General features: G+C 42.0%; 1 protein-coding gene and 1 long non-coding RNA gene across 3 annotated transcripts; both read left to right on the plus strand.

Annotated features, from left to right (window-relative positions):
* The first annotated feature begins 295 nt into the window (after positions 1-295).
* LOC100193551 (uncharacterized) lies at positions 296-9,359 on the plus strand. 2 transcript variants are annotated; one of them, NM_001138662.2, is made up of 7 exons: positions 296-798; positions 902-1,186; positions 1,272-1,589; positions 5,140-5,367; positions 6,323-6,423; positions 6,979-7,093; positions 8,681-9,359. In NM_001138662.2, the coding sequence occupies exons 1-7, from the start codon at positions 487-489 to the stop codon at positions 8,993-8,995; spliced, it is 1,674 nt and encodes a 557-aa protein (NP_001132134.1). In that variant the 5' UTR covers positions 296-486; the 3' UTR covers positions 8,996-9,359. The 2 variants fall into 2 exon arrangements, with proteins under 2 accessions (NP_001132134.1, NP_001388775.1); NM_001401846.1 differs by having other exon boundaries at positions 8,684-9,359.
* Positions 9,360-13,941: 4,582 nt separating this feature from the next.
* On the plus strand, positions 13,942-14,290 carry LOC109945164 (uncharacterized). Its single transcript, XR_002268365.1, has 2 exons — positions 13,942-14,126; positions 14,213-14,290. It is a non-coding gene; the product is annotated as an uncharacterized lncRNA (long non-coding RNA).
* The last annotated feature ends 330 nt before the right edge of the window (positions 14,291-14,620 follow it).

The following is a 14,620-nucleotide window of genomic DNA, read 5'->3' on the forward strand; positions in this document are numbered from 1 at the left end:
TTCAATTTAATTTAATCTGATATAATTCTTAAATCTTATAATGTAAAGTTTAGAGTTCATAATCACATCAGCTTAAACCCCGCCGGCCGCCGCAGCCGCAAGTCCGCAACAACAAAACGATCAAACCGCCTTTATCGCCCGCCCCAGCAGGCACACCCATCGGCCATCGCCAGCATCTGGCTTGATTGGATTTACAGATCGCCAGCTGTTGATCCCATCTGACCCCAGGGCCCGCTAGTCAGCCCCACCGCCACGTGACCTATTAAATGCTCATCCACACACACAAGCGGCCCCTCCGGTGGCTTCTCATTCATTGTTGATTGATTGATCCTCCCCGCCTCACTCCTTTGTCTCCTCGCCTCGTGCTCGCTCGCTCCCCTCGCCCTGGCGAGGAGGGCAGCAGAAACCCTAGCGGCTCAGGCCGGGCGGGGGTTAGATGCTCCAAGGTTCGAGAGGGAAGGGTAGGTTAGTGGTGCGCCATCGACTATGGGCTGCGTCTTCGGCCGGGCGGCTGCGTCGTCCTCTGCAGCGCCGAAGAAGAAGTGGGGCAAGGGGAGGTCGTCCCCGCAGCCCGAAGCGGGGTCGCCCTCCGCAGTCGCCGCCACCGACGGGGACGGGAGGCCGCGGCGGCGGCTCGGGGGCCGCAGGGCGTCGGGACCCAGGCAGGGTTGCGTCCCCGCTGCTGCCGCGGCGGAGCAGCTCGCCGCCGGTTGGCCACCGTGGCTCGTCGCAGTCGCCGGGGAGGCCCTCCGCGGCTGGGCGCCGCGCCGCGCCGACACGTTCGAGAAGCTTAATAAGGTAGGCGAAAACCTCTCCCCTGAAATCTGGTCGTGGTACGGAAGTACCGTACTGATTCGCCATTCCCTTGTTGTGTTGGCTTTGTCCGGCGATTCACTCTTAGATAGGATCGGGCACGTACAGCAACGTGTACCGGGCGAGGGACACCGTCTCTGGCCGGATCGTCGCTCTTAAAAAGGTCCGCTTCGATAACCTCGAGCCAGAAAGCGTCAAGTTTATGGCCCGGGAAATACTGATCCTAAGGAGACTCGACCACCCCAACATCATCAAATTAGAGGGCTTGGTCACCTCCAGGATGTCATGCAGCCTTTACCTTGTCTTCGAGTACATGGAGCATGATCTTGCTGGTCTTGCGGCAAGTTGTGATGTCAAGTTCACGTTGCCTCAGGTGTGTGAAACTGGGTTGCTGTTTCAGATACGGTCGATTACATGGTGGAATAATGTGGGTTTGATGTCACTATGTTATCTTGCAGATAAAATGTTACATACAGCAGCTGTTGTCAGGGCTTGAGCATTGTCATGACAATAATGTATTGCACCGGGATATCAAGGGGTCAAACTTGTTGTTGGATAATAATGGGATTCTTAAGATTGCGGATTTTGGGCTGGCAACATTCTTTGATCCACGACATAAACGACCAATGACGAGCCGAGTGGTCACGCTATGGTACCGTCCACCAGAATTGTTACTTGGTGCCACTGAGTATAGTGTAGGTGTTGATTTGTGGAGTGCTGGATGCATTCTTGCAGAGCTCCTGTATGGAAAGCCCATAATGCCTGGGCGCACTGAGGTGAGTCTTGAACATGGGGTTGCTCTGTACTCTACCATATTATTTTTTCAGTAATCCTTGGGGCTATGCTGTTAATATCAGAACTATGGTTAAATCTTCCCTTCTCACTTCCCACTGTTCCCAATATAAAGAATTATGTGGTAGTGGCTGAAAATGTTGACTTTTCACTCAGATATCCTTGTGAGGACAGCGTTATCTCTACGCTGTTTGGTGGTTTGTTTTTTTATGTTGGCAAGTATTTGTTTGTAAACATGTCATTGTCATTATGGGAAGACATGGATGACCTATTGCACTTATTGTATGCGTGGTTTCTCTATTGTGGACTTCCATGGGGTGTTGCCTTTAGTGGGAACTTCTGTTGACAAACATGCTTGTGACTTTTCTGCTGTAATAACCTTTTGATGCAATTGTATCCATTACTGGAAATATCCAAACAGATTTGTTGTTTCTAATTATTGTGCTCACATATCTGTTACTGGTGGACTGGCATACATAACAATAAGGTTGAATTCAACATACATGTTTAATTCTTAATTAACTTTTACAGATTCAATGCTTAGCTCCCCTGTGGTAATTATTATGCTTTTTATCATTTGACAACCTCTTTCAGTAGTCACCAAAATTTCCAATATGGCCTGTAGTTGCAATTTATTTTCACATTTATTAACAAAAACCTGTTGTATTGGACAAACCATTGTTGTCTAGGACTCTTGTTCTTTTAGGAAAGTTATTAGAAACTAGTTTCCATCAATACATTGTATGTCAGCAGCATCCAAAAACACTAGACATAAAACAGTAATCTTCTTCGATTTGGTTTATTTATAACGATACTCAGGGTATTAGTGTAATCTCCTAGTCTAGGATTTCCCTCTTGTGTCTTATGTACTCTATAATAATCCTCATCGGGCCTTAATACAATCATCCAATTGAGTCTCTGGTATCAAAACTCTAGTTTTGAGATCCTACACTACTCTCTCCCGTTGCGCCCATCCTAGGAAAATCTATCCCCGCTCCTCCCAGGGGTAGCATTCTAGACTTCCATTAGTTTGTTTTCTGGATGAATCTTCAGTGCCATTACCGCAGTTGAGAGTCTGCCCATGACCCCTTCAGCCAATCTATGCCATCTTGCATTGGCCACTCATCCAAGCCGTTCATTGTTGTGATCGTCGCAAGGTTCATCATCTGCCATCTTCGTTGGCGAGGTTGTGCGTGCAGGATCTTCATCTGCGTGGGGCGTCACGAGTCCTCATCCATGCCGTTATGTGGCCCTACGCCCTCTCATCGAGTGAGCGCCTATGTGGCTTTTCTTGACCTTGTGTTTCTCGTCTTGGTATCTTCTGTGGTCGCCGTCTTTGTACGCCCATCTTCAAGCATGACGAGATTCCTTATCCTTTTTCTGCCCATCTGTGGATCCATTGCATAAGTCGCCTTAGTTGGTCGTCACGTCCTAGAGTCCCCGCCCATCATGGACCCTCTGCGACACGACTTGTACACATGGCCTACCCGCTTGTCTCTGCGCCATCCGTGCTTCCCTCCATCTGCGAGCCTGTTGGCTATCTTGGAGGGGGGCAACCACGCGATGGAGCAACAGACGCACGACAGGGCGGCGGGAGAGGAGCGTGACGGTACTGGAGAACGGGGCAATGGAGCAAGGGCGGCGACACTAAGCAGGCCGCACACCGCGTACAGGTGCCGGTGGCTACAGTGTTGTGTATCCAGGACTCCAGGTAGGGCAAAACAGTGTATTTAGACCTTTAAAGATGGTGGGTCGGCCCATAGAAAAGAGACCGGATACTGGCCCAAAATAGACAAAATTAGTCGGTCGTAACCCTAGTCGGATGACTAATCGCGATTAGTCAACGACTAGGATGACTAATCACTTCCTAGTTGAGTCGAAGACCCTGATTGAGCTTGCTCCAGTGATAAGGCTGACTAATCGCGATAAGTCGGATGACTTTAAAACCTTGGTCCCCATTGGGCATCCAATACAATCATCCAATTCAGTCTCCTTTATTCATAACAACTCTTACATTTGAGCTAAAGATTAGTATCTCATGACTTTCTTGCTGCAGTTGTTGTGCATGGATGATTAAGATGGTCTATTATATAAGTTCAAAGTTGCACACGTGAACCAATCCATATACTCTTAGTCTTATTGGCCTGTGAATCCCATGAACAACCCTTTCCCTTTCCAATATCAGCTGCTCATGCAAGGTTTAGTCTTAATGTGCAATGTTTTAAAGTCGGCTAGTCGACTCTAGTCGCCTGAGCATCGATAAGGTGACTAATCGCGATTAGTCGTCGATTTGCTCGATTAGTCGAGTCTAGTTGACTCCTAGTCGTCCTATAGTCGTCCACCTATAACAAGACCATATGTATATATCAATATATAAAGTTGTAGTAGGACTTTAATACAACAATACACTAGCTGTAGCAGGACAACAGTACACTGATTCAGTGGCGGACCCAAGATTTCTTGACTGGGTATGCGAGATCAAGAGATGTCTTAGGGACATTGCCGTAGTGGCCTAGTGGGTCGGGAGGATAGCTGTGGAAGGCATAAACTAATGGGTCTGATAAGATCGTAGAGGAAGTTTTGAAGAGTATAGATAGTGTTGCATACATACATATACTATATGCTATTTATATTTTGCAAAACAGCGTTGGAGGGGGGGGGGGGCTCTATAGACTACAGCTGCCGCGTGATGGAGGGGGCGCAGCTGACGCTCGAGCACAACAGGGCGACAGGAGAGGAGGGCAGCAGCGCTGGAGAAGGCGCGTCGTCGCTGGAGAAGGGCACACTGCGTAATGCGTGTACCATATTGGTACAAGTAGGGCAAAACAGTGTTTGTGCTGTACAGATGGTGGGCCGGCCCATGTAACAGAGACCGGATTGGTGGTCCAAAACAGGCAAAACTAGTCGACCACTATACCTAGTCGGACGACTAATCGCTTCGTAGTCGCTCTAGTCGAGTCGGAGACCCTAATCGAGCTCCCTCTAGCGATAAGGCGGACTAATCGCGTCTAATCGTGATTAGTCGGACGACTTTAAAACCTAATGTGTAACTCTAGAAAATAGGTTGATTCTGCCTAACTTTGTGGGACTAAAGTAAAAGGTGAAATTCTGATGTTCCAGATATTACGTCGAAACTAGGAGGCGATCGCCAATAAACTGTGCAATATATGAACGAGTGAAATCATAGAAAATACTGACTTTAATCTTTTGAAATTGCTTAGAAGATTGGTATGGAGTGGGCATGATGGTTGAGTTGCCAATGTCCATGTACATACACTTTGGTTATTCCTAAATCTATTGAGCTGTAAATTCAGCAAGAGTACTTACACAACAAAAACATTTTTTCTTTATTTTCTGTTCATGTTCCTCCAGCTACCAGATATTCTTTTTTTATGCACACTTAGTCTGCCAAATTGTAACTCGATTCCAGGCCTCTTGGATGAATAGTGCGCTTTTTAGTCTGCCATATTTGCTTAATTTGAATGCAACTACTTTGTCTCTACTGTTAAAACTGGGATGTACACTATTTGCCAGGTGGAACAGTTGCACAAGATTTTCAAGCTATGTGGTTCCCCTTCTGAGGAGTACTGGAAGAAGTCTAAATTGCCACACGCAACAATATTCAAACCTCAACAACCCTATAAACGTTGCATCAGGGAGACATTTAAAGATTTTCCTACATCGGCTCTGCCATTGGTTGAAACTCTGCTTGCAATTGATCCAGCTGAGCGACAAACTGCCTCAGCTGCATTACACAGTGATGTATGTTCCTATCCTATCTCTTCTGTTTTGTTAGAAAGAATTTTTTAGGTGCATAATCAGAAATGTTACTATGAAGCAAAGTATGGTGCTGCAGGAAAACGATTTAGGTGTAGAAAAAAAGTATTTGCTTAAAAATGTTAATAACCAGATATGGAGCAGAACTCCGTTGGCTAGGTGAACATGTATGGTTTGTATGGAAGTTCTCAAATTTTAGTTATGGATTGAATATATTGCAGTCTTTGCAAGTAAGCAATATATGATTAGAATTTTAATTATGGATTGCATATATTGCTGTCTTTGCAAGTAAGCAATATACGATTCTATTTTGGATACATATATGTTTGTACAACTGTGAAGGACAGGCCTGGCACAGTGGTGAGAAGCCTTTCCACTGAACCAAAGGTCCTGGATCGACGCAGTCTCTCTGTAAAATACAGGGGTAAGGCTTGCCTCGGTTATCCTTTCCTCAGATCCCACTCATGTGGGAGCCGTCAGCAGTCAGCACTGGGTTTGTCCTTTTGTTTATGTTTGTACAACTGTCTTGTGCCTTGTACTATTATGCAGTGTGCAGTTCAATCATATATACAGCATGTCGTAGAAAAATGGTGCTCTCCTACTAGGATCAATATAGTATATATCCATTTTACTTTTGGATTTGCAGTCTCGTGATATTGCCTTATCTCTAGGCGAGTCATCCATTGAATTACTGCCAATCCTTTCTTGTTTACATCCAGCCCCATTTCCTTGACACTTGCAGCATGCTTCTGTTGACGGGTGAGAGAGAAGTGCTCCTCCTCTTTCCTTTTCTTTTCCTTTCCCTTAGGATCGGACGATGAAGATGGTTGCATTTTTTAATGGCCTTATGCATTTATGCTGCTTGTAATGAACTATTATTCCGTCATAACTACCAGTTACTCATCATGTGCTCTTTTTTTTATTAAAAAAATGGACTTAGTTTTTTTCAACCGAGCCTTATGCTTGTAACCCTTCAAGTCTGCCAACATATCCACCAAGCAAGGAGATGGATGCCAAGTTAAGAGACGAGGAGGCTAGAAGGTGTGTCACATTTACCCTTTTTACTTTTTGCTGGACATACATGTGGATATAAACATGTTTGAGGCTTTGAGCCATACCTACAACATTTACATCACATGTTGAATTGGTTGCGTGAACCTTCTTGTGTCAAGTTTGGATTAGTGTTTTGAGTCATAAATAATGAAATGTTGATATTGAACACATTCCAGATTCGCATCATTCTTCATTTAACTATAACTTATATTATTTATTTGTAACCTATCTGATAGGAACTTCCTGTGTTTTTTCTGAATCTGTCATGCAGCCACTTTCTGTTATTTTCTGTGTGGTTTAGTGTTCGTTTTTTACCTTTTACTGTTACGAAATAGGAGTTAGCTAGAAGCACAAAAAAGGAAAGAAAAGAAAAGAAAATGAGACCATCAACCTGTTATTGGAAACTTGAATGTCATATATCTGCATGCACTACAATTGCTACTGCTTAAACATCCTCTTTTCAATCAAGAGTCACTGCACCAGTAAGCAGTAAAGGATATATTCATCTTTGTAACTAGTTTATGTTTCTGTGTCACCCTTCAGACTACGAGCGGCTGCAAAGGCCAAGGGAGAACAGAAAAGGACTCGACCACGTGATCGATCTCGGAGGGCTGGACCAGCACCAGAAGCTAATGCAGAGATTCAAGCAAACTTAGACGTAAGTCAAAGCTATTTATGACTGAAGAATATGCTTGTTTTGCTTGCTATGACTTTTCACCACTGAGAAATACAGAAACTGCCAAGTTGATTGCGATTATCTGATACTGTTACTGTTAGGTAATTCACTTTTTGATTTCACAAGGACAAGTTATCCCTGTTTAGGGGAAACAAGAGCTGTTCACTAACCTGTCCTGCATGCAATGAACATTTTTTTGCAAAGCTTGCACAAGAAAATGACATGTCCATGGAAGTCTTCCTTTTCCCCCCATTTTAGGGAAGAAATATAGACACGTAAAAATTCGCTACTTCAAAAAAGGGCAGCCAAGTGCATGTGCTCGGTGCTCCCACTTGCGTTGGGTCTATAGGACAACTTTTCCCTGCATTTGCAAGAGGCTCGATTTATGCGTTTGCAAGAGGCTGTTTCCATGACTCGAACTCATGGTCACAAGGCAGCAATTTGACCACTATGCCGAGGCTCCCCCTTTTAAAAGTTCACTACTTCAACACATGAAAATTACCAAGTGTTTTAAAAAAAGTTGAATTAACTAGTGTTCTTATGTCACTGACAAGGCACTAGGGATGAAAGTGGGTATCCGAATTATTAGGAGAAATTTAATATTTTAATATATATATATATATATATATATATATATATATATATATATATATATATATATATATATATATATATATATATATATATATATGATTGATGTTGATATTTTCTTATGTTATCAAGCACATTATTACAAATAAGAATAAAATTTTGCATAAATTGTTTTATGCATTATTTGCTCCCTACACAAAAAGGTGAAAAAACTATCTGTATTCAATCTGTATCCGAATTTTATATCTATCATTCGAGAAGATATATTATAAATTTAAGGTTTATCTTTTATGAATCTTTACAAGCTCATTATTAAAAACAAGGACACAAATTTGCATAGTAGATCATATATCCTATTTATTCGTAATCAAAGAAAAAAGACCAAAAAATTGATATCTGAATAAGTATCCATTTTCATCCCTACAAGGCACTAACTGGTGCCAAGGTGTCGCCACTGCCTAGCAAAAATCTATGCTATCATAGATACAGATACATGGTGGACCTATTTTCCTTCTCTGATATACATGACTATGGTGTCTGTTTTGCCTGCCTTAGTGCCTCACCTTAAGCGCCTAGGTGATAAGAGGATGGTGGGCTGCCACACCTTGTCTTGTTGCTATAAGAACAATGAAATTAACATAAAAATATGATTAAAGCCAACATTATTTGATTCAATACTGCTAAGTGCTGCTTAAATTGTTACAAAATCATTAGCTCTGTATTTAATTTGTGGCAAAACCTTTCAAGAATTATCCCTTGTCTCTTAGTACATTCACTATTACTGCAAAACAGGGAGATTTATCATACTTTTTTTTTTTTGCTTCTGACTCAAATGAGTTGTTCCAGATCAATTAACATGGATTGAAATTGTAACTGATGTGCCATAGCCCATAAGTAAACTCAGGCTGTTTGTCACTTTCAAATGTTATTGCTTAATATGATACTGAATATTGAGGTTTCCAAATCTCTTATTAACAGCAGAGGCGACGAATGATAACTCATGCAAATGCAAAGAGTAAAAGTGAGAAGTTTCCTCCTCCGCATCAGGATGGAGGTACGGGTAATCCGCTTGGATCCTATCATCATATGGAGCCTATGTTCGAGCACCAGGATGCTTCCTTCAGTACAGTAGTCCCCATAGAGAAGGGGACCTCACAAACATGGTCCGGGCCGTTGTTTGATCCAGCAGCTCTCGGGCAGTCGAGGCGGAAGAAGCAAACTACCCTAGATGCTAAGGCTGCTGCTTACTCAAAGCAGCTCCAAAAGGAAAAGGGAGGGATACGAGCCCGATAACAAAATGTCGTTTTCCTGGTGAGCATGTGGAGGGACCGTGGGAAAGGTTCATCGCCTACGGATGAATTTTCTTGTTTTGTTCCTCTGGTGGTTGGAAACAGGCAACAATGCGCTGCTGTAGGGTGAAGTCTTCCGGATTGTGTACATGTCATGTGGTAGCGTTTCCAAGTACTGTTTAGATGCTTCTGAACAAGCTGCCGTCACCCGGACGGGACTTTAGGGGTTTGAGACTCGTATTTGTGCTCTTTATGGCAATTCAGTTGCCCATGTGTATATATGGAGCAATTCTTTCTTGTGTATGTACAGAGACGGCGGTAGCTTTGATTTCTTAATAATGAATCAAGTGTGATGGCGACCTTCCTCACGTAACAGTGGTCCAGTAATTGTTGGTTGTTAAACTTGCTGCGGTGGATTGCTTCGCCTTGTGATTCTCAACAAGAAGGCAATGTTCTTTCAGTTTTCTTGTCTGTAGGTGCTACCGTAAACAATAAACAGGCAGTCACTCTTTGCTTTCAACAGATTGATTATTTATTTATTTCATACTCCTTCTATTTTAAAATAATATTCGTTTTAGCTTTTTTATATCTATATTTAAATAAATGATGATGTAGACGTATATATAACACATAAGTATTATATGAATTTATTAATTTCCAAAAATAATTTTTTAGCTTTGGATAGAGGGAGTATTATTTATGATTAGAACCTTATAATTAGTGGATTCTACATATGATTATAATAACTTGTATCAAGTTTGTATTACAATAGTTGAAGGCTGTTATCTAAATTATTGAGAAAAAATAGAGTCTGACTTGACATACAGGAAATGTCTTATAAACTGGATTGGAAATAATATTTAGACGTTCCATCCAGCGTATCTTATATCAACGTTTTGTTTAGACCATTTAAACACTCTAACCATTTGATACTTATAATTAGCGGATAGTACATATGATTAGACCCTCTTTGGAACAAAGTAAATATTCCTGAATCCTGTGTTTTTGAATTAATTTCTGTGAACAAAGAAACCATTCTTATAAAATTCCTTCGTACCAAATGAGCCCTTATAATTTTACTTGTATCAAGTTTGTATTGCAATAGTTGAAGGTTGTTATCTAAATTATTGATAAAAAGTTATAAAGTCTGACATGACGTACATGAAATGTCTTCTAAACTGGATTGAAAATAATATGTAGACGTTCCATTCAGTGTATCGTATCATTACCATAACTACAAAAGTTTCGTTTAGACCATTTAAACAGTCTAAACATTTAATGGACTATTTGAAAATTGATAATTACTAGTAACACGGAGGTGTCATTACCCTGATAGTTTTGAAGATCGGTGGAGCAACGACAACAATGAGCGAACTCCGGCGGACGATGACGAGATGGAATAAGTCCGGTAACGAGTGGTGAGTAACGTGTAGGGAACGATGATGGCTGAGAGAGAGAGGTTGAATTAGAATAACTATTTTTTGGTATTAATGTAGGTCTCTAATTTTTCTATATAACTAAGGTTTTGTCTAAACCTCATTATCTTTATCGAAAAAGAGTTTTTCTGTCTATGTTCTGGACCTATTATCCACTGTCCTATAATAAAGACAAAACTCATAACCAAAGGCAAGAATATAAATATGGAAGTTTAAATAGATAAAGATATAAATTTTTGTTGGCGTCGATATTTTAAGCGAGATATCAAGAAGCGCACAAGCTTCTTACTAATCCCCGTTGAAGCCCCTATGTAAAGGGTAGTCCACGCGAGGGTCAAGTTCTCGGTCAGATAACTCTATATATAGTCGCCGACCTTCACACTTTCTGTCTCTCTCGGATGCTCCACATCGTCTCCACTATCGAGTTTCAAGCTGAAACGCGATGAGCCTCAGTCCCTCCAGTACACGGTGGTGGTCACATCACAAACACAATTGACGTGATAATCTCACAAGATACAACCCCTTTTGGTACAAATACACCGACATGCACATGTCAGTGTCGATGGATAATGGTGCACACAAGCACTAAGGGTTTGAGAGTGTCTAACCCCACTTCTAATCAACTAGGCAAAACCTACAACTGTAGGAAATTTACCTTGGCCCATTTGCTAGTGATTTTGGTGTTTGATAATTAACTTAACCTTTTGAACTAATGTGTTTCCTAGTCCTTATGTTTTTTAGTTTAAAGGATGAAGCGTGGATTTGGACTGAGGCATTTAGGGAGCAATTCCTCAAAGAAGACATTAGAATGCTCATTAAAGACTCACCAAACTCATGCAAGAGTCCAAGACACAAGACAAGAAACACTACACGACGATTGATCTTTAGCGATCCTTATTAGGCACCAACTGTTGGTTGCTAAAGGTTAGGGACTGACGGTCAGTCGCTAAATCCTTTTGTAGCAACGGTCGGTTGGTCGCTAAAAGTCTAGAAATTTAACAACTTATAGTTGGTCGCTATAGATGTCGTCGGAGACTAGCGGTGGGTCGCTATAGAGCAAGGATCACTATCAAATCTTATAGCCTGAACGTACCTGTAGATGTTAGTGACTAAAAATTAATTAAAACAAGTAAACATGGATCGCTAAATTGCGTGGTGATTTATTTCTTTTTAATATTGCTTGTATGTTTATTTCATGGTTTGTTTATGTATGGACATGACTATAGTATGCAACTGTGTTCTTTGTGCTTATATGGTATTAGATTCGAGTTGAAAGTCGTTTCAAATCCTACATAAAGAGTATGGATAAATCATGGATCACAAGTGAATGGTTTTCTAGGGAGACAAAGGTTTATAAACAAGGGATGAATGGTTTTCTAGCTTTTGCTACAGAAGATGATGCAATATCTGAGTTGTTGTAACACTATAAAAGCCATCAACTAAAAATAATGAATTTAGTTATTACGATAAATAGGGTAATAAATTTTTATTCAAATGTTTATTATTTATTTGCATTCGTAATAATTTATTCAAATGTTTATTATTTATTTGGTAAAATTTTTATGAATTTTTGAGTAATTTAAAAATGCATTTTGAAATAAAAAGAAAACCCTCCCTAACCCTAAGGCCCACTAGGGGCCCATCTCGCCACCGCACCCTTCCCTTCTCGCCACCGCCCCCGTCCCCCACCACTGGCACTCAGGCGAGGGGATTCCTCTGTCGCCGCCTGCCCTCGCCTTCTGCCTCCCGACGCTCACTCGGCCTTGCGGATAGTATTTGCGGCTCGGCCCCGGGCGTGCTCAGTCTCGGTTCCAGTGGCCGCTTCGATGTACCTGACCGCCGTTTCCTCCCCCCCACAACCGCCTTCTCGTCTTCATCCCAGAAGCTGCTGCCCAGGTCGGCCGGGGTCGACCGACGCCTGGTGGTGTGGGCATACGTCAAGTTCATATCGACGGGCGAGGCTTGCCGCCGCGGGCTTGCCGCCGGCATCGACAAGCTCGCCAACGCCGTCAGCGTCACCCTCGGCCCCAAAGGTGAGTCTCGCGTAAGCTTGCTTCGGTTCCTTTGCTGGGGAAGTATTGAGGTTTCGAATATCGATTGGGTGTCAAATCTTCACAACCAAGCTACACATAAACACTAGCTTACTACACACCATACACTAGCTTGATCTTCACAATCAAGCCCTATCTTCTCTATCTGGCTCACATAGCTCCAATTTCTGTTGGGCTGCTGCTTGCTGGTGCCTTTACTTCTTATTTATAGGTGAAAAGAGAGTAATAAAACAGCCCTAGTGGCTAGTGGCTTTCCAAGAAACTAAGAGGAAGACTAGAGTAGGCTGACCCACTAACAAAAGACCATCAACAACTAGGATTCTACTAACACTGAATTCATGTAGCTCTTCATCCATACATGACAAGATTAGTCCTAACAGGTCAAAAGTGTAAACTTCGGAGCATTTTTCAGTGAAGATTCTATTTAAGCTCTTAGGTTCATATCCCATGCTGTTCTTACTATACAGATACTCTGTGTGTCTTGTACTCTATTGATTGTTGAAAGCTCAGATGTTCATTGTAGGGAGGAATGTTGTTATTGACCAAGATGATGTACCTAAAGTAATTAATGATGGTGTCACAATTGCCAAGGCTATAGAGCTCCCAAATGCACTTGAGCATGCAGGTGCCACGCTACTTCAAGAAGTAAGGTGCTACATTTCTTGTGTCCTTAAATCAATTAATACCACTGCTACAAACAAGTTCTAAATTGGTTATACACATCTAAAGCTCAAGTCATGTGCCATATGATATTTTATACATTTGTAGAGAAAGGAGCTTTAGCTTGGTTAGGTTAGAAAAGTAAGACTGCACCCCTGCATATGCTCAAATGATGGAAAAATACGAGCCATCTTTTTTGGTTACTTCTAAAAAACATTACTTTGAGGTATGACATGTCATGTTTGTGTATGCATGAACCGGCCAAGAGCACTGGAAAGGGGAAGGCACAGCTGGACCGCCACCTGGTGTTCCCCCTGCTGGAGTTCCTCCAGGAGCGGCAATTCTACTCGGAGTCGGAGATCCTGGAGGCCAAGATCCGCCTCCTCAACGGCACCAACATGGTCGACTATGCCATGGACATCCACAAGTCCCTCTACGACACCGACGACGTGCTCGAGGACATGGTGAAGCGCCGAGCCGAGGTCGTCTCCAGGCTCAGGTCGCTCGAGGAGGCCGCAGCCCCGCTCGTCGCCTTCCTCCAGAACCCGCTCGTCGCCCCGTTCAGGTTTATGTTCTTTCAACTCTAGTAAGGGACAATTCACAGTGAGAGTTTTCTCTGCTGGAGCACTATAGGGAAAGGACAATGCATATTAAATAAGATCAAAATTCAGATGAAACGTTGAAGCTGTGCATTTTTATTGCTATAGCTTGTTTTGTGATAAATGCTAATGAATTGATCAATCCTTGTTTACCAATGCAGATAGTTCCTGACCAGATTGAAGTTGTGTATCAGTATGCCAAATTTCAGTTTGAGTGTGGTAACTACTCAGGGGCTGTTGATTACCTTTACCAGTATCGTGCTTTGTGCACAAACAGTGAGCGAAATGTGAGTGCCCTCTGGGGAAAGCTGGCAGCAGAAATCCTAATGCAGAACTGGGACGTAGCTTTGGAGGAACTCAACTGCTTGAAGGAAATAATTGATTCAAAGGTTCTAACTTCAATGTTTTGTTCTGTGTTCTTTGTTCTTTGTGTACACTATATCGCCAACCATGTTCCTTCCTGATCTTTGGGCAGAACTTCTCATCACCTCTGAATCAGCTCCAGAACAGGATATGGCTGATGCATTGGGCTATGTTCATATTCTTTAACCATGAAAATGGTAGAAATGGGATCATTGATCCGTTCTTCCAGGACAGGTTTGTCTGTTACAATCTCAATATTTGTCATTTGCTGACATTAAATTACAATTTGTACCATTCTGGCAATAGTAGTTTTGGAAGCAACATTTTATTATCAACAATTATTGAGATATTAAAACATTCTTCGACATCTCCACATTTCTGTTTAGATGCACATAGATATTTTGATTCATAATTAGTGAACACTGCATTTTTTTATTGACGAAGTTCTTAGTTTTTTACTCTTAAATAAATGTATCAGGTGATATACGTGCATGTTTAGAACTACACTGTTTTCCACTAT

This window comes from Zea mays, chromosome 3 (assembly GCF_902167145.1).
Source record: "Zea mays cultivar B73 chromosome 3, Zm-B73-REFERENCE-NAM-5.0, whole genome shotgun sequence".
Classification (NCBI taxonomy): Eukaryota; Viridiplantae; Streptophyta; class Magnoliopsida; order Poales; family Poaceae; genus Zea; species Zea mays.

Excerpts from the sequence above, each read along its gene's own strand:
- LOC100193551 (NM_001138662.2), top strand. The coding sequence starts at position 487 with ATGGGCTGCGTCTTCGGCCGGGCGGCTGCGTCGTCCTCTGCAGCGCCG. Across the intron at positions 799-901 it reads CGTTCGAGAAGCTTAATAAG|ATAGGATCGGGCACGTACAG; the intron begins GTAGGCGAAAAC and ends ATTCACTCTTAG. Across the intron at positions 5,368-6,322 it reads CAGCTGCATTACACAGTGAT|TTTTTTTCAACCGAGCCTTA; the intron begins GTATGTTCCTAT and ends AAATGGACTTAG.